At 47.8% G+C, this 22,709-nt stretch overlaps 1 protein-coding gene across 1 annotated transcript in view; it reads left to right on the top strand.

The window, feature by feature from the left end:
* Positions 1–4,468: 4,468 nt before the first annotated feature.
* Positions 4,469–22,709, top strand: part of NHSL3 (NHS like 3) — a 76,282-nt gene continuing 58,041 nt past the window's right edge. The window contains exon 1 of the mRNA XM_077337367.1: positions 4,469–5,124. Coding sequence (XP_077193482.1) covers positions 4,869–5,124 — 256 coding nt within the window. The 5' untranslated portion in view covers positions 4,469–4,868. The remainder of the gene's footprint in view (positions 5,125–22,709) is intronic.

Here is a 22,709-nt window from a genome sequence, read left to right as displayed (position 1 = left end):
GAGAGAACTGTGACTGACCCAAGATCACCCGGCTGGCTGCACGTGGAGGAGGAATGGGGAATCAAACCTGGTTTCCAGATTAGAGGCTGCCGCTCCTAACCACTACATCAAGGTGGTTTCCTTGCTTGTAATGAATACACAGTGAGACCCTTGTGAGCTTTGCCATCTAGGCCAGAAAACTGAATTTTAACTTTAAAGCACCCAATATTGAGGGCAGGCACTTCACCTCTGAGCACTTTTTGCCCTCCCTTGCACACTGGACTGCTCTGCACAATTTTAAAGGCTCCAATTATATGTAATTGAAAGTGCACTTGACAGAGCTGGCTGTCTAACATCCCAAAGATCTAGCTTTACAGAAAAGCCTAACCAGAAGCTAAGCAGGGGTTTAGGACCAGCAAATTCCCACACAAACTTCTACTGGCCTAGAGGAGTCTTGTGTTACTCGAATTGCTGGGGAACTTTAATTCACAAGGGGAATTAGCTTGCAAGGGGAGAAGCAACCAGGGTCTTTTCACCATTTGTATATGCGAGACACCTTGAATTAAATCAGACCTTGATTTTCTGAATCAGAGTTGGTATTTATTAAATGACAAACACACACAAACGCAATACAACACACAAACTTCTAGTAGGGAGATGCCAGCAAATGGGGAAGGACCTGATCCTGAAGCAAGGATGGTTTCTAGGCGAGCCAAAAGAAGGGAGATTCAGATGGCCAGCACCTAAGCTCAAAACAACCCATTGGGTGTGTTAAAAGCACACTTTGTAAGTGCGTGTTGGGATGCATATAGAGTTTGAAAATTCCAGGCTGCCCACAGGTCAGTCCTGCTGATAGGATGCATTAACTCAGGTGGAGATACAGTCAGGCTCCCACCTGGACTGCGCATAATGGCTCACATTGATCAGGGGATATGCTGATAGGGAAGAACAATAAGGGTCATGGGTACAAGGGTGTGACAGGAGGCTGAGACATAAGATTTGATTAGTTTAGGCTTCTCTAGAGATAATTTGATGGTGTGGCTGGGAGGAGGCACTGGTCCTATTGTGCTCTCCATAACTGCCCATGAAGTCAGCTAGACTGGCCTAGAGGAAATGGAGAAGGGAATTTTCCAATCTTGTTCTGTCAGACAAGATGGAGCCCAGCCTGACCTCTTTGACCAAGAAATGTAACTTTCCATATTGAATTATCTGTCAGTCTGCAGGGCCGGATTTACATGAAAAGAGGCCCTAGGCTATTCCACTTATGTGGCCCTTTCACCTCCTTAGAATTCCGCAAAATGAAGATATTATCACAAAACATTGTTCAATGGTCTATAAACACTTCACAAAAGTATTGAACCTACTAAACTCAAAAGGCGAGTGTTCACTGTTTTTAGAATAGTGTAATTTTAATTTTGCTAACAATTTGAATATAGTCCCCTCTTGATCTTGAGACCCTAGGCTGAAGCCTAATTAGCCTATAGGAAAATCTGACCCTGTCAGTCTGTGTGTGCCAGCCTGCACAGTGCCCAACACATGCCAGGCATATGGCGGTGCCTTCTTGAAGACTGCCTCCTTGATGGGGGCACTTGCCAGGGTATCATCTGGACTGAGATCTGCCAGTTCTCCCTTTCTGAGCACATCTACACTAGACATTGAAAGAGGTCTGAAAGAGGTTTAGCTTCACCCTGGCTAAGCAAGTGTCCTTTGGTGAGCATGCTAGACATTCTTGATTCAACACAGGATGTAGGCTTATGGGAACCCTTGGGAAGAACCAGAAGAGGCTCGGAAGTGCAGAGGAGAGACTGACAGCTTCACTCAAAAGTTCTCTGGACTGTCACAGCTGAAGGCAGGCATATCAGCCAAAGGGCCAGCCCATCTGGCAAGTGTGTCTTAAATCCAGGCTGAGCATGACCCTCTGCCTTCTGCAGTACATTTTGCCTTGTGCTCCTTTGGTCTCTGAGTATGGGGGCAAGTAGCAGCACAGGACAGGGGGCATATGTCCTAACCCTAGGCTCCAGCCAGGTCTGTAGACCCCTCATGTGCCAGCCTAAGGATTGCACAAACTCCTGCTGCCTGGGCCATGTAGCACCCATGCCACGTCCAAGCCCCTATCAGACGTCGGGTGGGTGCTGTCTTGTTCTGTGGGCATTCCTGGCTTAACATTTGCCATCTTGGTGATCTGCTCCACGGGTAACCTGTATGAGTAGAAAGTGCTGTCAAGTTGCAGCTGACTTCTGGTAACTCCTCATGTGGGTTTCAAGGCAAAATATGAACAGAGGGGGGTTAGCCATTGCCGACTCTGCATAGCAACCCTGGAATTCTTTGGTGGCTGACCCTGCTTAGCTTCCAAAATATGACCAGATCAAGCTCGTCACCAGGGCAGTTTGAAGCAGGGGAAAGAGGGAACATTTTCACACAGTGGGCACAGTTCAGCATCTCTAAGTAAGATGCCGCAGGCCCTAACATTTGCACGAAGCCATCAGCACAGAGAGGAGCCGAGTGAAATGCTGGATTCTCATTTGCAGAGGGCATGGCTCTTGTTCCACCTGCTGCTCTGTCCCTGTAACTTGGGGCACAGCCTGAGGCCTGTTTGTATCCAACAGCAGCTAATTACAAGGAAGCTGGCAAAGCATCCTGCATTTCATTGCATCTTCAAGTTCCTAAAGAGGAGCGGGCAAATCCTATCTACACCCAACCCTCAGGAACATCTGTCCTGGTCCTCAAGCAGCTGAACTATTTGTCAGGACTCTGGAATCAATTTTGGGGCTCATTCTCCAAAGAAGATAATGAACCACTGAAAGGGATCTGTTCCACTTAATATTTCTGATAAGGCCTTGGAGGAGGAGCGTGTCTCATGGCTTAAGTGCCACTCAGCGTTTAACACCCACTCAGGGCGGCTGTCCTGTCCCTGAGTGCCGCCTCCTACAACCGGTTTGCCTGTCTGCCAATCACCTTCTGTCCCCCACTCCTGACCACCCCCTCCTCCTTCCACTTCCTTTGAGGCTCGGAGGCTGCAGATCCCTGTTGCGTGAGAACTGCCTCTGCCGGTGAATCTCCTGGGGGGAGGGAGAGGCCATCCACAGAGTTCTCTCCCCTCCCCCCAAATCTAGTGCCAGCTGTATTCCTGAATGCAATGGGCTTTGTCCTTAGTAGGAACATAAGAAAAACTCTGCTGGATCAGACGAGTGGTCCATCTATTCCAGCATCCTGTCTCCCAGTGTGGCCAAGCAGTTACTCGGGAGGATCCCCACCAGGGCATAAAGGCCTCATGTCACCTCTTAGCACTGGTATTCCCACGTTTAGTTTACTTACCATGGCTAGTAGCTATTGATGGAATTCTCCTTCATGCTTCTTTCGCCCCCTTTTAAAGCCATTCCATCTACTGGGAGAGCTGGGTGGGAGGACAGCCAGGTATCTGGCCACTTCGGGGGGCTGTGAGTTGAACCCCAGCTCTTCTTACATCCAGCACAGGCAAGACCAAATAGTTGCCACCTCTGGAGATTTGCCCTGAACTTCACCTGGTCTGATGAAGAGTTCTAGTGAATGCAAGTGCCTGCATACCATTTTGTGCTATTTTAGTTGATCCTGATTTAAATAAAGAGATAATAACTCCTTGTTTTCAGTAAGCTAACAGACACAGGATAATTTGCACACATGGATGCAAGCTTCAAGTCTTCGATTGCAGCTGCTACTAACCAGTAATGTGTGATTCAGGGGCAGCTGGGAAAATACCATCAGTACTAATGATCTCTGTAGTTTGGAAATCAGCTGTAGCTCCAGGTCATCTCCAGGCTCCACCTGGTGATTGGCAACACTAGCTGCTACTGCTTTCTCACATTGTAAGGGACTTTGAGTCTGCGCCCAGCGGAGGTTAATAAAGTACCCTCACAGATAAATTCTACAGGTGGCTAACATGGAATGTGTCCACCTGGGGCTCTGTCAGAGAGGCTCCCCAGGGCTCAGAGCACTTGCCTCAGAGAACATTTTTTACTCAGCATGTACAAGGAGAATTTTAAATGCACATAAAGACCTGATTTTTAAAGAAAAAAGTAATAGCCTGCTTAGAACACCAATTTAGATATCTGAAAGATCCAGATGAGATACACTACTTACAGTTCCTGGCACTCTGGGAAAAGCACTCTGCACATGCGCCCGGGCACTCTTGTTTAATCTCGAAAGCGTGTAAACATCAGGTTGCCGTCGAAGTCAATCCCCACTTGCCCCAACCTAACGCCATCTGCACTATCCGGGCGTCACACCTTAACCGTTTAACTTTGCTGTTGCTCAGCACTGTGGACCTGCTTACCTCGGGAGGCTCCGGGGCTGAAGGCAGCCGCTGCCCTACCTGCTCGCCGACGCGGGGACTCAGTCCAGGGGAGCGGCGACTGGCGGGCGGAGAGGAGCAGCCGCCCGTGCGCTTGGGAGGCGGAGTGTTGGAGGAGGGGAGCCTCTCCACACCCCGGCGCGCTCGGCAGGCCCCGCCCGGCCGCCCCACACGCCCTCCCGTCCGGGCGAAACTTTCCCCGGCTGCGGCGGCTGCTTTCGCGCCCGGCCGACCAGGGAGACCCGAAGGAAGGGGACGCCTCCGGGGGCGAGCGGGGGCGCGCGGCGGGAAAGGCTCCCTCGGGCTCCAAGGGGGGCAGCCCCCTCGGAAGGCGCCGGGGAAACTCGGGCGCGGGAGCGCAGCGGACGGAGGGCCCCCTTTGGCGAGCCAGGGCGCACGGCGGAGGGAGTCACCTCCATGGGGATCCCCGCTCCTGCAGCGGCTCCCCCGGCCGGCCACTGACCCCAGCCGCGGAGGAGGACCGGAAGAGGGGGCGGCGGCGGCGTGCGCCTCTCCGCCCGGAGCCGAGCCTTCCACCTCTGCCGCCCGCCTCCCATCGGAGATGGCTGGGAAGAGCGCACCTGCGGCGTCCCCCGACGACACCTGGATTTCCTCCGAGAAGGGGAGCTCCTCCCCGGCCGCTTCGCCCCCCAAGAAGAAGAAATCCAAAGGCAGCCTCCGCAGGGCCTTCAGCTGGCTGCGGGGCAGGCGGAAGAAGAAGCAACAGCAGCAGCAGCAGCAGCAACAGCAGCAGAAGGGCCAGGCTGGGGCGCCCCCCGCCGAAGGCAAGAAGCAAGAAGGGCGCCCCAAGACCAAAGGTAAAGGAAAGGCGGTGGACGGGAGGCGGGAGACGCGCCACGGAGCGGTGTTGGGGCTTCCTGGAAGCCACACCCCCTGGATGGCTGGGACTGGAGCCCTTGTCTGGGGCGGAGCTCTCTGCACATGCTCCATAGACCTTTTTGGGGGAAGGAGTGAGTACCAAATCAAAGTAAGCCCTTTGCCTGATCGTGGGTACTGTGTGCGTGGACAGTTTCTCTCTCATGAGTAAGACTCTGGGGCTGAAACCCTGTTCAAATGTGGCCCTTCCAAGGGTGATTTAGACTGAGAGGGAGAGATGGTTCCAAGGGGTGTTTAAACTTCTCTCCGAAGCTGGGCTTAAGCCTGAAACTTGGCATGCGCTAGTTTGACTCTTCCTAGGACACGTTGCCAGGCTCTTCCCCGCTGCTGAGAGTTCATGGTTAATGCCTCCTGTTCCCATGTCCTTTCTTCCGAAGCTGGGGACTGGGCCTTCCTTGGCCTGGGCTCAAGCTAATCTCTGAGGGAGCCCCTTGGATTGGACTAACAAAATGCCCACCTTTCTCCCCCTTTCTCTCCTGCCGACCTTGCCGGGCTTGAAACAGCTGTGTTGCAGTTTGGATCCCAAGGGATTAAAGCTTCCTTTGCCCTCAATGTGTTGTCCCTCTCCCTTTTAAAAAAGAAAGTTTTACGCATCATTTGGACAGGCCTCTTCAGGTGGGAAAATTCCTTTGGGCTGGCTGGTGCTGGAGGCCTCTAATGCTAGGCTATGGGGTGCGGAATCGTATGCCCTTTGGCTGTTATGGGTGAGCCCAGCAGGCTAGTTCCTGCCAGCAGTGCCAGATGTGTGCCCTCCCCACCCCCCATGGTCTGAAACTCTGCCTTTGCCAAAGGCTACTGCCGGTTCAGTGGGCATGTTCCTTCTCCAGCTGAGTCATGAGGCCAGAGATCTAGAGAGGAATCTGGAGCTGCTCCAGAGGCCCTTGCCACAGCAGGAGGGTGTTTTGCAGGAGCTGCTGTGGCTCTAGAGCAGGAGTAGTCAAACTGCAGCCCTCCAGATGTCCATAGACTACAATTCCCATGAGCCCCTGCCAGCATTCGCTGCAGTTTGACTACCCCTGCTCTAGAACCTGCCCCAGAGTCGGTCTCCACTGCAGAGTGGTTTGTGAATAGGGGTAGGGTACTGTGTTGTTGCTGAGGAATCTTTCTTCTGAAATATGGAAAAGCCCTTCCCCCAGTTTCCTGTAAGTGACACAGAAAGCTGCCCAGTTGCAGTAAATTGCCATGGTCGATTCCTGCCCTTTTGGTGCAGGAGGAATAGCTGAGCTGGGGATTCTGGCTTGCCTAGTCCGATGACCTGTGGGCACAGTAGCTATGTGTCTCTGGCGGATGGAGACTCTAGCACCTGTGGACATGAGTCGTGGGCTTGGTGGTGGTCCTAGTCACCAGTGCTGTCCTGTTTTCCTGCTGCTTGCCCTGGTAGTCTTGAGGCAAAGCTGTATACCATATGCATGTATACCAAAGAGGGGCATGCTCACATACTTTGGACTTGATTGAAGCTGGCTTGCCAGGAAGGCTGGCCTAATCCAGTCCCCAACCCAAAGATGGAAGCTGGGAAAGAAGGTCACAACCTGAAATTGTACATCCATCTTGAGTCCCTTATCAGAGAAAGGTGTGTTAAAATGGCTTAAATAAATAGATACTGAGAAAGGACATACGCCAGTGCTGTTCCTCTGGCAGTGCCAACATTAATGAATCATAATTGTAGGTCTCTGTATCGCAGTTGGCGAACACTAGATTTGGATGTGTGTCATTTTCCCTCTGGATGTGTGTTCATGTTAGATGGCATAAGCTACCTGACTTCCTAGAGCAGCTTGTTCTTCCTCAGTGGAGACATTTTAGACAAGGTAGTATCACCACAGATGAAAGAACCTCGCTAGAAAGCTATCATGGAGGGCTTTGCTTCTCGCCGTTGCCATAGAGAACTGAAGAACAGAAACTTTGCGTCAAGATGTGGTATGACGGACCCCCTTCACACTCCCTCATACCGAGATAAATTTTTCCCTCCAAAAATAAAATTCTGTTCCCACAGTGACTGAGCTGCCCAAATAGCAGGGTTCCTTTGTTGTAAAATAATGAAGCTAGTTGTCCCACCCTGTCAGTGACAGACAATTTGGCTTTTAGCTCAGTGCTGGAACAAGAAGAGATGGTGTAGGAGCCCTACTATAAACCTTTTCAGAATGGCACAGGAGACAGTGTTAAAATCAAAACAGAATAAAATATAATAAACATGAGAAGGTTAGATGGAATGAGGTAGAACTTGGTTGTTAAAATTCATTTGTTGTATAGTTTGTAGATCTTAAATACGGGATTTTGAGTAGTATAGAATCTTTTTCTTAGTTTTGGAGTTCTTCACAATGAGAGGCTTTTGTTTCTGTGCTTACATAAACACTTCTGTATTTTTCTTTGAGTTCCTTTGAACTCTCCTGGTTTTCTTTGAAGGCTGGTACCCTCTGCTAGTAGCCAATCCCCCTTCCTTAGAAACAACAGTTTCCGTATAATTCCTGAAGTGTCCACAGCAGTATCTTCCTGTACCAGTTCAGGGAACTCCTTACAACTAATTTCTTCTTTTAACTGGGAAGGGAAACTTATTCTCTCCCTAGAAGATTTATCCCCTTTCTTTTGCCTTTGTTTGGAAGTCTCATACCACTACCCAAATCACTCTGCCAAACTTCATTCCCAGTTCTCCCAACTGTGTAGAACTGCTTTCAGCTTATTCTGAATCCAGACACATTAGTCAAGACTGTTCTCTGACTAAAATCTCCACAGAGTAGAGGTTTAACAATTAAGGTACAGAAATATCTTCTCTTGATGCAGGTTTCTGTCAGAATCTCAGCAACTTCCCTCAACACACAGCTTTCATCATTTGGCTGTTTCTGGCCAATCAGAGTGCTGGAGCAGCCTGCCATTCAAGCTTTCAGCTTCAGTGAAGAATTAACCCTCCACTTCTCGGTTTCCTGATATTCTGGCACTTTGAGGCTTGTCTTAAAAATGCTGTCTATTATATGTGGTCATCTTTTTTTATCCAGTGGCTTTACTTTGTCTTATGGAGCAGATGGTCTTATAGCCAACCATTGGTTAAAGAGGTTCTTTGGCGAAAGAGGGAGCAGGCCTAATTGTAGTATATCACTTGGCATTTCCACAGTGCTCGGATCCTGTTTTACAGGTATCTCTGACACTGCAAGTGGCCAGACTGTTTTTTTTACAGGAGTCTTTGTGGGCCTTTCATAGAACTTCACATCTGTAGAACTGAATAGTGCACAAGGTTCCCTAATCATTGCTTTTGGAACATTGAATCCACCCAATTAAACCTCTTTGAAGATTGCATTTACGACCCCCTTATCCATCTCTTGACGAAGAATTGGTTCTTACAAGCTGCTTCTACCAGGAGTCTAAAAGTGGCTTACAGTAGCCTTCCCTTTCCTCTCCCCACAACAGACACCCAGTGAGGGAGGTGAGGCTGAGAGAACCCTGATATTCCTGAAGGAGAAGAAGAGTTGGTTCTTATATGCCACTTTTCTCTACCCAAAGGTGTCTCAAAGCGGCTTCCAATCTCCTTCCCTTTCCTCTCCCCACAACAGACACCCAATGAGGGAGGTGAGGCTGAGAGAGACCCCTGATATTACAGCTTTCTCAGTGCTGTGATGAGCCCAAGCTGGCTACTTGTAGAGGAGGAGCGGGGCATCAAACCCAGCTCACCAGATTAGAAATCTGTGCTCCTAACCACTACACCAAAATGGCTTTTGGAATGGGAGATGGATTATGCGGATTGGAGCAACTGTTTTAACCAACGTTGAATTGAATTTTAAATTTATATTATTTATTCTGTTATGTATTGTGCTGCATTTTAATCTTCCGTGAGCCACCCTGAGCCGACAGGGAAGGGCAGCACATAAATTCAAAAACAAATAAGTAAATGTTGTCAGGGAAACGTCTCTGCCAGCTTGGCAATCTCATGCTGCTCAAGAGGGATCCTACTAGAAGGAGAAGAAGAGTTGGCTTCTGCACCCCATTTTCCCTTAAGGAGTCTCAAAAAGGTCAGACCTTTTTTTTCTGTTCCTACCTTCTGAAGTAGAAGAAGAATTGGTTCTTATATGCCACTTTTCTCTACCTGAAGGAGTCACAAAGCAGTTTACAATCCCCTTTCCTTTCCCCACAACAGACACCATGTGAGGTGGGTGAGGCTGAGAGACCCCTGATATCACTGCTCGGTCAGAACAGTTTTATCAGTGCCGTGGCGAGCCCAAGGTCACCCAGCTGGCTAAATGTGGAGGAGTGGGGAATCAAACCCAGCATGCCAGATTAGAAGTCCGTGCTCCTAACCACTACACCAAACTGGCTCTGAGAGAGTTCTGAGAGAACTGTGACTGGTCCAAACTGTCCCAGCTGGCTGCATGTGGAGGAGTAGTAATCCAATCCAGTTCCCCACATTGGAGTCCGATGATCTTAACTACTATACTTGAGATTCCCAACTAGATTCTGGAGAAGGTGGTTACACAAGAGCTCCCCAGGGATTATACAGCCTTTCCCAGAAGTTCAGATGGCCACTGACATCACTAGATGTCACTGGAGCCCACTTCCCCTGTTGCTTCACAGGCGTAGTCTCTTTCTCCACAATGGAAACGGTAAATTATTGCTTGAAGAAGAAGAGTTGGTTCATACATGCTGCTCAGTCGGAACAGCTTTCTCAGTGTCGTGGCGAGCCCAAGGTCACCCAGCTGGCTGCATGTGGGGGAGGAGTGGGGAATCAAACCCGGCTCGCAAGATTAGAAGAAAAGTTGGTTCTTATATGCTGCTTTTCTCTACCCAAAGGAGTCTCAAAGAGGCTTACAGTTGCCTTCCCTTTCCTCTCCCCACAACAGACACCCTGTGAGGTGGGTGAGGCTGAGAGACCCCTGATATCACTGCTCGGTCAGAACAGTGCTGTAGCGAGGCCAAGGTCACCCAGCTGGCCGCATGTGGAGGAAGAGCGGGGCATCAAACCCAGCTCGCTAGATTAGAAGTCTGCACTCCTAAATACTAAACCAAGCTGGCTAGTTCCTGCATCTTACTTCTGCTCTCACTTCTCTGAAGGGGCATGCCACCAAATCTGAGGTTCTTCCAAGTCCAGAAAATATTCCAGAGGTTCCTCTATGGTCAAAATGTGGAAAAAGGCTGCACTATACCATGCTAACTCCCACACTTGTCCTGTTTTGTTCAGCCCCTGCCATACACTGCCTCTCTTATGGTAGCATCCTGCTTGCGTGAAGACCCAAACAGAGCCTGTGTTTCCAGCAGCCTCTTTCCTCTTTCCCTTCTGCCATGTATCGGCAGATGACCATTGGCCAGCCAGCCGGCATTTGCACATGGTATCCTTTTCCAAGCCCTGAACCCTGCCTCCCTCCTGTCCCTTCAGGCTTCTGAAGCACTCCCCTCCAGCTTTGCATGTAGCCCCCACTTCTCAACGGTGGACTTTGTCATTAGAAGCCCAAGAGGGGAGGTGAATATGAGTCAGCAGGGCAGCAGCAAAACCCTTAGGAAAAATGTAGGCACCACACCGTGCTGGCTTGCATTGTAAGGGGAATCTGAGTAATACGTGGGAGGAGCCCTCGCCCACCTTCACTCTAGTGTTGGTCAGGCCTTTGAATCCTATATATTCCGTTCCGGTTGCCAAGCTTCGAAGCAGAGAGCGGCAAGTGCCAGAAAGAATCTGAAGAACTGTGAGCAACATTATTCAGAGGTCTGGAGAATATGAGGGAAAGTGGAAGAACGGCCTTGTAGGATCAGAGCAAAGGGTCATCCAACCCAGTGTCCTGTTTCCAGCAGGGGGCAGCCTGAAGCCCCTGAGGAGTGCGGTAGGGATGGGCTACTGCTCTAGCTTGCCCACCGCTTCAGGACTAGGGGGAGGTTTTGCATAGGTTGGAGAAGGGATATCTGTTGCCAGGGAAATCTGAGGGCTGCTTTCAAATGCACGGAATATGCATATGGAACCTTAAGAGCTTTGGTATCAGTCGCTCTCCTGATCAGTGTCTTATCTCTTGTTGACAAGGCAGACCCAGAAAGATTCAGACTTCTCCAGGGTGGAATGGCAGAGTTTATCAGGCTGTCTGAGATGGTGGGGCAGGTTGGAATCTGCAAATCTGGAGGCCAAGGGCTTGATTCGGGTGGATAGGGGGATCCCTCCTTTCCCCCTCTTTTTAATTTTTTTTAAAAGAATTTTATTTATACAAAACAGTGTTACATTACAGTTACAGATTAACGAGTAGAGAGGCACAAATACAAAAGCAGAAAAAGAAGAAAAGGAAGAAATAGGTAATAGTTTACAAGTGAACTAGTTCTTAACCGTTTTTCATTTGTACACAGTGTTTTATGACATCATAATAATATCTTAGTGTTTTATTCTAAAATCCTTAGAGCTAACTTTATCAAATATTCATCATATTTTTGTTTTGAAGCTTTGTTCAACATGTATCTTCCATAATTCCACTGCGTCAAAATCTGAGGTCCAGTTGTCTTTTAAATTAGTTAATATTGCAGAATTAGCCAACGTCACATTGCAATTCATAAACTGTAGGCATTTCTTCCAATTTCAATTTTTTTTAACTGATACAATTCCCAGCACAACAGAACAACGTCTGGAAAACTTTTCTAGCATCATTTTTCAAAGAATTGTCTAAAATACCCAGGAAATAGGTTTCTGATTTAAGCTTAATCTTTTTGCCCCAAATTTTTGAAATTTCCTCATGAATAAACAATCCAAAATTGTTTTGCTTTTTGACAGCTCCACCACTGGTGGTAGAATGTACCTAGTTCTTTATGTCATTTCCAACATCTTTCCTATTCATCTTTGAAATCTTAAATGATGTTAAATAGCATCAGTAATGCATTTTATGTATATTCTTTTATGTAATAATTATTCAAAAAGTTGCAAACTTTTTTCCAAACAATTGCCAATATTCAAATTGAATTCCTCCTTGAAGCTGGAAGTTGGCCAGCTCTCTGGTTCACCATATATTTGAGTTTGGAGACAATGGTTAGTTTAGACAGGTTTCTTCCTTCTGGCAGACATTTGGTCACCTGTGAAAATGCCAACAATTCTGTCACTACTGTTTCCGCACTGGGAACATTGCTGCTCTGGCTCCCATGCAGGAGCACCAATCCAGGGCAGACAAGGTGCACTGGGCCAAATGCTCCCCTGTGTGGGAGCAGGAAGCAGACAGGGCAACCTGTTCCAGCTCAAACTCCAGCCTGCAGCCAGCCGCAGAGCCTCTGGTGCAGAAACAGTCCGAGTGAGGTTTTTTTTTTAAGGGAAGTGGTATTGGGGAAATTAATTTCAGGTGGTAGCCAGGTTAGTCTGAAGTATGAGAGCTTGATTCTAGTCTAGTAGCTCATTAAAGATAAACAAAATTTCCAAGGTGTAAGCTTTCGAGAATCAAAGCTCTCTTGGTATCTGACTCTCAAAAGGTTATACTTTGGGAATCTCATTGGTCTTTAAGGTGCTTTTAAACTCTCATCTAACACTTTTATTGAATACATTATTAATGACTGCATGTTTTATATAGTGCTTTCCATTTGTAAGGCAGTCTTTGATGTGTTTGCACACCGAACGACACTGTGAGGTGTGCTGCTCGTATTCCTGCTGTGCTGATGGGCAACTGAGGCTGGGACTTGACCACAGGTCTTATATGTTTCCTACACTGGCTTTGTTATTTGCATGATTTCAATTGTTATTTGGAAGAAGCTGGGAGCACATTGTATTGCAGTGTCTTTTTGTGAACTTTTTGAGAGCCAGCTCAATGTAGAGGTTAACAGCAGCAGCCTCTAATCTGAACTGGGTTTGATTTCCCACTCCTCCAAATGCAGCCAGCTAGGTGACGTTGGCCAATCACAGTTCTCTCAGAGCTCTCTCAGGCCAACCTTAGTTCTCACAGAGCTCTTTCAGCCTTACTTGCCTCACAGGGTGTCTGTGGGGGGGGGTGAGGAAGAATAGACAATTGTAAGCTGCTTTGAGATTCCTTCAGATAGTAAAAAGTGGTAGTATAAATACTCTTCCTTGTTCTAAGAAAAAAATGTTCTGAAATAAGGCACAGTTGCAGATGCTTCTCTGCAAAAGTCTGGTTAGCTCCAAGTCACAAGATTGTAATAGTCTTTGGATCAAACAGTAAACACTTTACAAAAAAAATAAAGCAACAAATGAACAGCAGTTTTTTCTATACAGCTAAAATCATACCTGGTGCCAGAAAGTTCCTTTGCAGGTCTTACTGCTACTGCTAAAAGCCTCCGTAGGAGGTCCTGGGGCAAACTTTGGGGGCAAATATTTTTTGTGTGATCAACCACAAAGTGCTTCTGTGGGGTTAGGATCTGACTTGTGTAGTGCCTCAGGGTTCCGTCTTGTTCCCCATGCCCTTCAATATTTACATGTGGTCCCTGAGCCGTATAGTCCAGAACTTCAGAATTGGGCACCAGCAGTATACAGAAGAGACCTAGCGCTATATTTCATTCTAGATGCATCCTTCTTTGTTCTGGAACAATGTTCTGACTCTAGTAGATAAGGCTGAACAAGTGAACCCTTCTCAGGGTTGCTTTAGGCCGATTCTGAAGGTTGGACTAGATGGCCTGCATGGCCCCTTCCAATTCTTTGATTCTAGCGAAGACAGAGGAGTGTTGGTCAGGAAAGCTCATGCTTTGTAGGAGCTGGATCTGCTAGACCTGGAGTGATGGGCTTTTGTAGACTGAGTTAAAAGCTTGGGGGGTACAAACGCTATTTGCAGAGCAGGTTGGTATGGTGACCCAGAGTGCCTTCTGTCATCTGCATCTGGTTCACCAACTCTCACCTTTCTTAGACTCAGCCCACCTGGGCTATTGTAACATGCTCTATGTGGGGCTGCCCTTGAACACCTGGACACTGATTCAGAATGTGACAGCCTGATGATTGTCACGGGTCTGACTTACAGGAGTGCATCTCACTTTATGAGCCTCAATGGGCGAGGTGAACTCTAAAGGAAGTAAATAAACCTTGCCTATTTTAGAACAGCTAAATCAGCTGGAAGGATTCAGTTTATGATCTTCAGAAGGGAAAGCAGCTTAGTGCAGATCCTGAATACTAAGCACTGTTGGTACTTGGATGGGAGACCACCAAGAAGATTCTGCAGAGGCAGGCAGTGGGAGACCACCTCTGCTTCTCACTTGCCTTGAAGGCCTCCTGCTGGGGTCCCCTTAAGTCAGTTGTGACCATCCAACAGTTGCATGTATAAACATGACCTTTAGTGCTCTTAGCAGCCTGTGCCCTCATCCCTGAAGGATGACCCTTCTCCATGTGTGCCAGCTGCAGGACTCTAGTTGCCCCCTCTTCCACTTAAGGCATTCACTAGAGTTTGTTCCTTGAGGAATGAGGAGTGGGTTGTTGCTGGTGCTGTTTGTAGGAGGTGTAGGAGAACGCTTGCCTTTTTAGAGGGGTTTGATCTACAGGTCCTTCCTTGAAGAGAGAGGAAGTCCACGAGACCTATGGGATTTTGCAGAGTTTTTAATTTTGGAAGCCTGAGCCACCAGGGAAAGGTGGGGATAGAAATTTACTCATTAAGAAATAACTCAATAAATGTATATCATGTGCCCATGAGCACATTGTGCCTGTACGCTCAGCCTTTCCTGGAGCAGGCCAGCCTTCCTGTGGAAACCGGTTTTTCAGACTGTTTCACCTGAAAGTGGTTTCGATCGGCATGTGAGCTTCCGCCCACTATGGCAAGGCCACCCAGTTACAGTCTTCCTCTGTGTTATCTGTCCATCCATGGAAAGACTTCCAGCTCCACATCCTCTGCTTATCATTTCTAATGTCTTTACTCCCTACAGTTTACAGGTACCACTTTCAGATGCTGGAGTTCTTCCGTTTTTGTCAAGTTTTCTTGCAGTTTTATTTTAAAATTCTTGTGAGAGTCCAACTATCATGGGGCATGTGAAACACATACCTGCTGTAGGACTCCATGATCCTGCCCCCTCCTTCTCTGACACACACACACACACACATTTTCTCCTCCCCTCTCTCTCTTCTTGCTTCTCCTATCTACCTGTACTTCCTGGTCCCTTCCCTCCTCAATCCTTCCCCCCCTCACCTTTCCCCTCTCCCACCCACCTGTCCTTCCTGGTCCCTCCCCCTCAATCCCTCCCCCCACACATTTCCTCTCCCATCTACCTCTCCTTCCTGATACACTGTGTGCCCGCGCGCGCACTAACACACACATCTTACCTGTTGCAGCAGGAGTTCTGTGGTCCTCTGCTGGCGAACACGGCTTCTTCCTGCTTCCCAGGCCTGCCCCACTGTGTGCTGTGGTGGCAGAGCTTCCATAGCCTCCCCTGCTTTCAAGAGGGTGGGACAGGCCTGGGAAGCTGGATGCTACTGCAGAAGAGCTTCCCCAGCCTGCCACACTCTCCGGAGGGTGGGACAGTCCTGGAAAGCTGGGAGCCGCAGCAGCAGAGCAACCCTGGCCTGCTTCAGGGGTAGCGCAGCAGCCCCAGGTGGCTTTAGAGGCTCCACCTCTGCTGGCTTTGTGGCCTCTCCACATTTTCGGGTGTGCTCCCTGGGGCAGAGCTATGGACGTTATGTCCATACCCATTTCCGTCTCAGGGGAGCACCAGAAGATGTTTTCCACATCAAAAATTGTATTTATAGGTTTGTAAGTGTAAACTTTGCATAAGTTCGTTTTCAACAGGCATCTTGTTAATGTGAGCATTCACTTCTTCAGATGCTCTGAGTACGTCCTGAGGGGGCAGACATTTGACATAGAAAGTTTGGAGAATATAAACATCCGACTTGTGGTCCTGTGAAGGGCAGGAAGGACATAGCGAAATGCGGTTATGTGAAGTTCAAATCCAGTCAAGAAATTAGTGCATATGTATGTATAAATTACCACGAAGTTGCTGCTAACTTACAACGTCGGCAACCCCTTAGAATTTTCAAGGCAAGAGACTAAAAGAGGTGGTTCGGCTCCGTGGAGCAACTCTGGACTTCCTTGGTGGTCTCCCATAAAAAATGGTAACCGGGGCTGACCCTGCTTAGCTTCCTAGATCTGCTGAGGTCAGGCTAATCTAGCCATCCAGGTCAGAGTGGAGAAACCTTGGGTTTTGCTAAATTTCTGTGAACTAAACTTTTTGCAAAGTTGTAAAGGTTTTCTTTTTTTAATGTCTGCCCCTTTTGCAGCCCAAGCGTTAATTGTTGATGTTATGCTGGATGATATCACCCCATCTGTATTCACAACATGCTTTCGGCTTGCGACAGGCGGTGTGTGGAAAGACCGCACCCTGTTCTATCTTTTCAGCTTCGGTCGCTCGGCCATTCACATTCTACCTTGGGTTGAAGGCCTGGAAGCCAGGCTGGCCTCGTCAGGCCATTGGATTCCTAGTATGGCTGCTCCCACTTGCCTTTTTATTTTATAACTAGAAAAAAAGCCCGCTGTTGTCTGAATACAGCGGGCACTAGAACCGCGGAGCATCTGTGGCCTTCTCCCGGCCGCTGGAGCGGCCGGGAGAAGGCGGAGTGGCCCCCCTCCCACCGTGGAGCATTGGAAGCGTTCTCCTGGTGGCTGGAGCGGCATTGCAGGAGCCGTAGGAGGTAATCAGGGTTCCTTTGTAGCAGGGAATCAAGGCTGCTTTGCAGTTTGGGGCTTGTTTGCAGTGTGCCTCTGTCTCTCTCCCTCACAGCAGGAGCCATAGCAGGTATTCAGGGGTCATTGGCGGTTTAGCAGGGCTCTCTATGTCTCTGTGTGTGTCTCTCAGGTGTCTGAGAGCAAAGTGGCTAGTGTCCAGGGAAGGAGGGTGGGAGCTGTAGGGGCAAGGCCCTAATTGGCCCTGTTCCAACTCAGACACCCTGAACTTATTCCACCTCCCAGGCTGTTTCACAAATATTAAGAGGAACAATGGATATGGATATATTTAAAGCCCTATAAAAAGCCCTCCCTTGTGGCTCAGCGTGGTTTAAATTTGAAGTCATGATACAATACAGGAAACATCATTTGTGATCCAATACAAAGGAAAAACATCAAGATTGTAAACATACAACATTACTAGCAGCATAACATTGACCAGTAGAACATTTAACGTTTTTAATGATTAATGCTGCATCATAGATCAGTTCTTCATCTGCAGGATGCGGTTTGAGGAGGAGGGGGCTCCTAGAGGCTCTAGTTTGGTGGAGCTGGTTCACTGGCCTCACCCAAAGGCTTCTGGTCTTGTCCCAGTCATGCTCTGTGTGTTGTGGAACAAGGATGCCTCTCCAAGCTGGCTTCTAGTAAAGTGGAGTGGAAGAGCTATAAAGGAGCCAAGTTGTTATTACGAGGCTTTATTAGTTTCTTGCGTGTCATTTGGGATGCTGTGTTGCATGCACTGGAAAGGGAAGAGAGTTGACACGTTCCCCAGCGTAGGCTTGTGGTCTGCTGCTTTGCATTGTGGGAGCTCTGTGAGAGGGCTGTTGGCAGTGACTGGTGCTTGAATAGGACGTTGCCAGGGATCGCCAAAGACTGAATGCCCCCGTGCTTCTAACCCAGGATCATCATTCACCTCCTAGAATGGTTTTGGTTGCTGCAACTCTCTGTTCCATGAAGAGGCGGACTCAGTCCCATCAGATCTCAGAAGCTAAGCAGGGCCAATTCTGGCTAGTATTTGGATGGGAAGACCCCCTAGGATTTAGGTGGTAGTTCATCCAAGGAACACTGGGGTCATGACGCAGAGAGAGGGGACGGCAAACCACCTCCAAACATCCTTTGCCTGGCTGCCAGACAATCCTGGCTACACTACACACAGCATATAATAAATATCTCATGTTTGATTTGGCTTTAGCTTCAGTTTCTGATGCTGGGGTTGAAGAGCATCTAAATTTTAAAATGTTAATATCAGGTCATGCAAAGCTTTCTACAGTCCCAGAATCTACACTCGATACTTCATGTTCCTTGGATTTGGCTGCGGATTCTGTACCACTCTTAAAAATATTGGCCGCTTGACCTCTTATGCTGTTGGGTCAGCCTTTCTTCCCCTTGCTGAGTGTTTTAATTATTTATTTTTTAGATTTTTATACTGCCCTTCCATACGGCTCAGGGCGGTTGCGTTGAATTTGGAGAAACTTGATGAGGATCTGAACCATGTGCCATGTTAACTTTACATGCTGTGTAAATATCTAAAAAAAATGTTCCCCCATAGTTGAAAGAAGAAGAGTTGGTTCTTATATGCTGCTTTTCTCTACCCGAAGGAGTCTCAAAGCGGCTTACATTTGCCTTTCCTTTCCCCACAACAGACACCCTGTGAGGTAGGTGAGGCTGAGAGAGCCCTGACGTTACTGCTCGGTCAGAACAGCTTTATCAGTGCTGTGGCGAGCCCAAGGTCACCTGGCTAGTTGCATGTGGGGGAGCGCAGATTCAAACCCGGCTCACCAGATTAGAAGTCTACACTCCTAACCACTACACCAAGCTGGAGTTGCATTATTTGATTGGGTGGAGGAAGATCTACAAAGCACACAACACAATTTAAATGTTATATTTAGAATGATCCAAAACTTTATTTGGAAGTTCTTTTAATTGGAATCGTTGTGAAAGTTTTATGACATGACAATGCTAGTATTATGTAATTATGTAATACTTCTATTGCGTGGTTTAAATGCTGAGAGGAAAGAAAAGCAGGCACTGAACACTGTCAACGTGCCGTTTTTTGCACACCTTAACTAGTATATATGATTTTATTAAGTGCGCTTTTTTGTACTGATGATTCTGTAGATACACATGTTGAACAGGTGAGATGGAAAGGGCAGAATGTATAAATAAATAGGAAATTGAAGTTTGGTTAACTTCCCTGTCCTATTTATTCTATTTTGAATTTATACCCTTCCCCAAAGGCTCATGGTGGCTTTCAGAAAGGTTTAAAATACATAATGAAATTAAATCCCAATTTAGGTTTTAAAATTCTAAAATCAGTAATTAGAATTAAATAATTAACCCCATTAATTCAAACCCATGGCTGCTTCCTCTCTACGACCATTTACGCACTGGGAACTTCACTGCTTCAGCTCCCGTGCAGGAGCACAAATTGGGGGCAGATGAGGCACACTGGGACAAATGCTCCCCTGTGTGGGTGCAGGAAGAGGTGGGGCAACCTGCCACGACTAAAACTCCAGCTTGCAGCCTGGCATGAAACCTCCAGTGCATAAACGGACTATGAGGAATTCTAGATGGTCATTGAACGGGGGGGGGGGGGGGGAGGCATCTGGAGAGAGAGCTTGTCTTAGGCAGCCTTTTTCAACCTTTTAACCGTGGAGAAGCCTCCGAAATATTTTTCAGGCTTTGATGAATCCCACCACTGGGCTGGAAGTGATGTCATCTGGCCACACCTCCCTGCCATGCCCCCAGAACTGCTACGTCACCAGAAGTGACATTACCCAGACCCTCCCACTGGATGTGACCAGGCCACTCCCACAACACAGGAAGCATTGTTGTCAGGCTTCCCCTTTTCCTGTGTTGCCAGAATTGACATGTCTAATTCCCTTCCACCTCCACCTACATTTGACTATTGTGTATTAATGTAATAACTTTCTCAGGTTGCCAACCTCTAGGTGGGACCTAAAGAGCTCCAGGAACCACAACTGATCTGTAAGGCTGGGAAGAGCAGAGACCTCAGCTCAAATTTTCATCCCAAAACATATGCAGGTTCAGTGAGGATTCTTCTTCAGTTCTCCAAGAGCTCTCCTACCTTTTGAATTAGGCTTCCTCATCAAAACAGACCTTTCCCTATTGTCTTTCAAAGGAAAAGGAAGCCTCCCATCTTAGAGAAACTTTTCCCTGTCCTTTCCCCCTTCTGCAGCACTAGCCATCCCAGGGATCCTCATCTGTCTCCAAAAATACATTTCCCCACCATACTTGATTGGTAGCTTTTTTCTCTGCAGCCCTGGTGTATGAAGCAGGGTTTCTTCCCCCACGTAGAGTGCTCCACCCCAAATATACACATGTAATATAAACTCTCCAAGGATCTAGGGCTACCGCCCTCAACACTGGCTCAGTCCACCACAAACAATCATAGAATAATAGAGTTGGAAGGGACCTCCTGGGTCATCTAGTCCAACCCCCTGCACTATGCAGGACACTCACAACCCTATCGCTCATCCACTGCAACCTGCCACCCCCTTGAACCTTCACAGAATCAGCCTCTCCGTCAGATGGCTACCCAGCCTCTGTTTAAAAATTTCCAAAGATGGAGAACCCACCACCTCCCGAGGAAGCCTGTTCCACTGAGAAACCGCTCTAACTGTCAGGAATTTCTTCCGGATGTTTAGATGGAATTTCTTTTGAATCAATTTCATCTCATTGGTTCTGGTCTGTCCTCCGGCCCAAGAGAGAACAACTCTGCTACATCCTCTATATGGCAGCCTTTTAAATGTACCCTCTTGAGATTCACCCACCATCTGCCAGTGATCAGGTCTGCTGCAGCGTAAAAACAGCACCTCTTCCATTTCATATGTCACAAACTTAAATTTCCAAAGCTGTTCCATTTGATCACCCCACGAAAGATCTACGATGCTTGTCACAAAAGCTGAAAAAAGACCTTCAGCCCAAGGCAGGCTCTCCAAGCAGCTCCCTCCCAACCAAGGTTTTCTTCAGCACCCACAGTCAGACACACCCACTTCAATTAGGCTTGTAAGCTTTAATGGAGTAATTGGTGTGATTAGTCCAATAATGCTGTAATTGTGTTTCCCCCTTTCACTTGGTACATTGTGCATGTATTTAAATGTTGTAGCTTAATGAATTGATTACAAAATCTGAATATTGCTGGACAGCCCTGCTGTTTACGAATCAGAGCCAGAGAACTTTTAAAGAAGGTTTTGGTTTTAGCATGGAACAGGGTTGAGAGGGGGAAAGAGAAGTCAGATTTCTAAGAAAGCGTGTCAAATCATATCTGATTTCTCTGCGCCTACTCATTCTGCAAACACTGGATAATACACTTTCAATGGATTTTCCTGTGCAGAACAGGAATGTCTAAAGTGCATTGAAAGTGCATTATCTAACGTGTGTGGAATGTGGAGATCAGATGCTGGCCAGCGTTTGAGCTCTATTGTAGGTGAATTAACACAGCTGCCAGCTGTTCAAGAAAGAGCAAGTGGGGTGTCTGCCTAGCGTGTGGTTGTCCTAACAGCAACCTGTCTGTGAGGAAGGATTTCTTAACATTTCTCTGCTGGGAAGTGCACTGTGATTTCATAATCTTTGCAAAACTCTTTTTTTTTGGGGGGGGGGAGTTTACTACTGAAAATCCAGATGTTCTTGAGGGCTGCAATTGTAAAAGCAGAGTTAGTTTATTTTAATGAGCAGAGGCGGCCTGTGCGTAGATCTGTCTTCCCGTTTCATTGATGGGGAAACCAGGATAATGGTGACTCTACATTGGGGGTATTTTCTTTTCAAAGCGCCCTCGTTCTTCCTTATTTCGAAATCCAGTTGCGTTCTTGATTTGCATGTGTTTTTAGGGCAAGGAGTTACAAGTTGCAAGTCAGGTTGCCAACCTCTAGGTGGGAGCTGGAGATCCTTCCCCAAATTACAACTGATATCAGACTATGTAGATCAGGGGTAGTCAAACTGCGGCCCTCCAGATGTCTGTGGACTACAATTCCCAGGAGCCCCTGGCAGCGAATGCTGGCAGGGGCTCCTGGGAATTGTAGTCCACGGACATCTGGAGGGCCGCAGTTTGACTACCCCTGATGTAGATAGCTTATTTATTTATTGTTTATTTAAAGCTTTTATCCCACCTCTTGGAGGATATGGCTGCTTTGGAGGATGTACTGTATGGTGTCCTAACCTGCAGAACTCCCTCCCTTTCCTAAACTCCAACCTCCCATGGTCTACCCTCAGATCTCCAGGTAATGCTGAACCTAGACTGGACAGCCCTATTGTAGGGTAGAATGACTCAGTCTTGTTTTCTACTGATTCTTCAGTTTGGAATATCTTTCCATCCTTCCTCTTGGCAGGCCGCTGATGGTATTCTCCCCCATTTTCCTTTTTAAAGGCCTGAGACTCTCAGGGACCGTTCCCTGTTTACACCACATTTTCATCCTGAGTGTTGCGTCTTAAATTGTCTTCTCTTTCCCCCTGCAGCTGCCTGGCCTGGCCCTGTTCCTCTCTCTGTTTATTAGAAGGAATAAATCGTAGCCTTGCGATCGCTGCCTCCTCAAGCAGCAAAGGGGGGAGGGGGTGGGGAGGGGATATGAACTCTTTAACACAAGACAGTCCCGCATTTGGGAACCTGGCGACTTAGAGAAGCTGCATCTTCCAATCCCTGAGTCTTTCCCTTGGTCTCTCCCCTACCCCAGGCAGCCAAATTTAGCCCAGCTGCAAAGAAACACCTGTGAGCATTGGGAGAGTGGCCTTGTACGCACTGAATCTTTACTGCAGGAAAAATGCTTTGTTCACGTGAGGCAAATGTAACATTTCATTCCCTACGCTGGAAACGCCTGGGAATGTGAGTAGGCGTGAATTTGCAGAGCGTTCGGAGGTTGCTCCAGTGAATCACAGGGACCCAGCAGGTGAGGCAGCCTGGGCCCACTGCCCAAAAATTT

This window comes from Paroedura picta, chromosome 5 (assembly GCF_049243985.1).
Source record: "Paroedura picta isolate Pp20150507F chromosome 5, Ppicta_v3.0, whole genome shotgun sequence".
NCBI lineage: Eukaryota > Metazoa > Chordata > Lepidosauria > Squamata > Gekkonidae > Paroedura > Paroedura picta.
The sequence above is the reverse complement of the archived record's forward strand: the minus strand, read 5'-3'. Positions and strand labels throughout refer to the sequence as shown.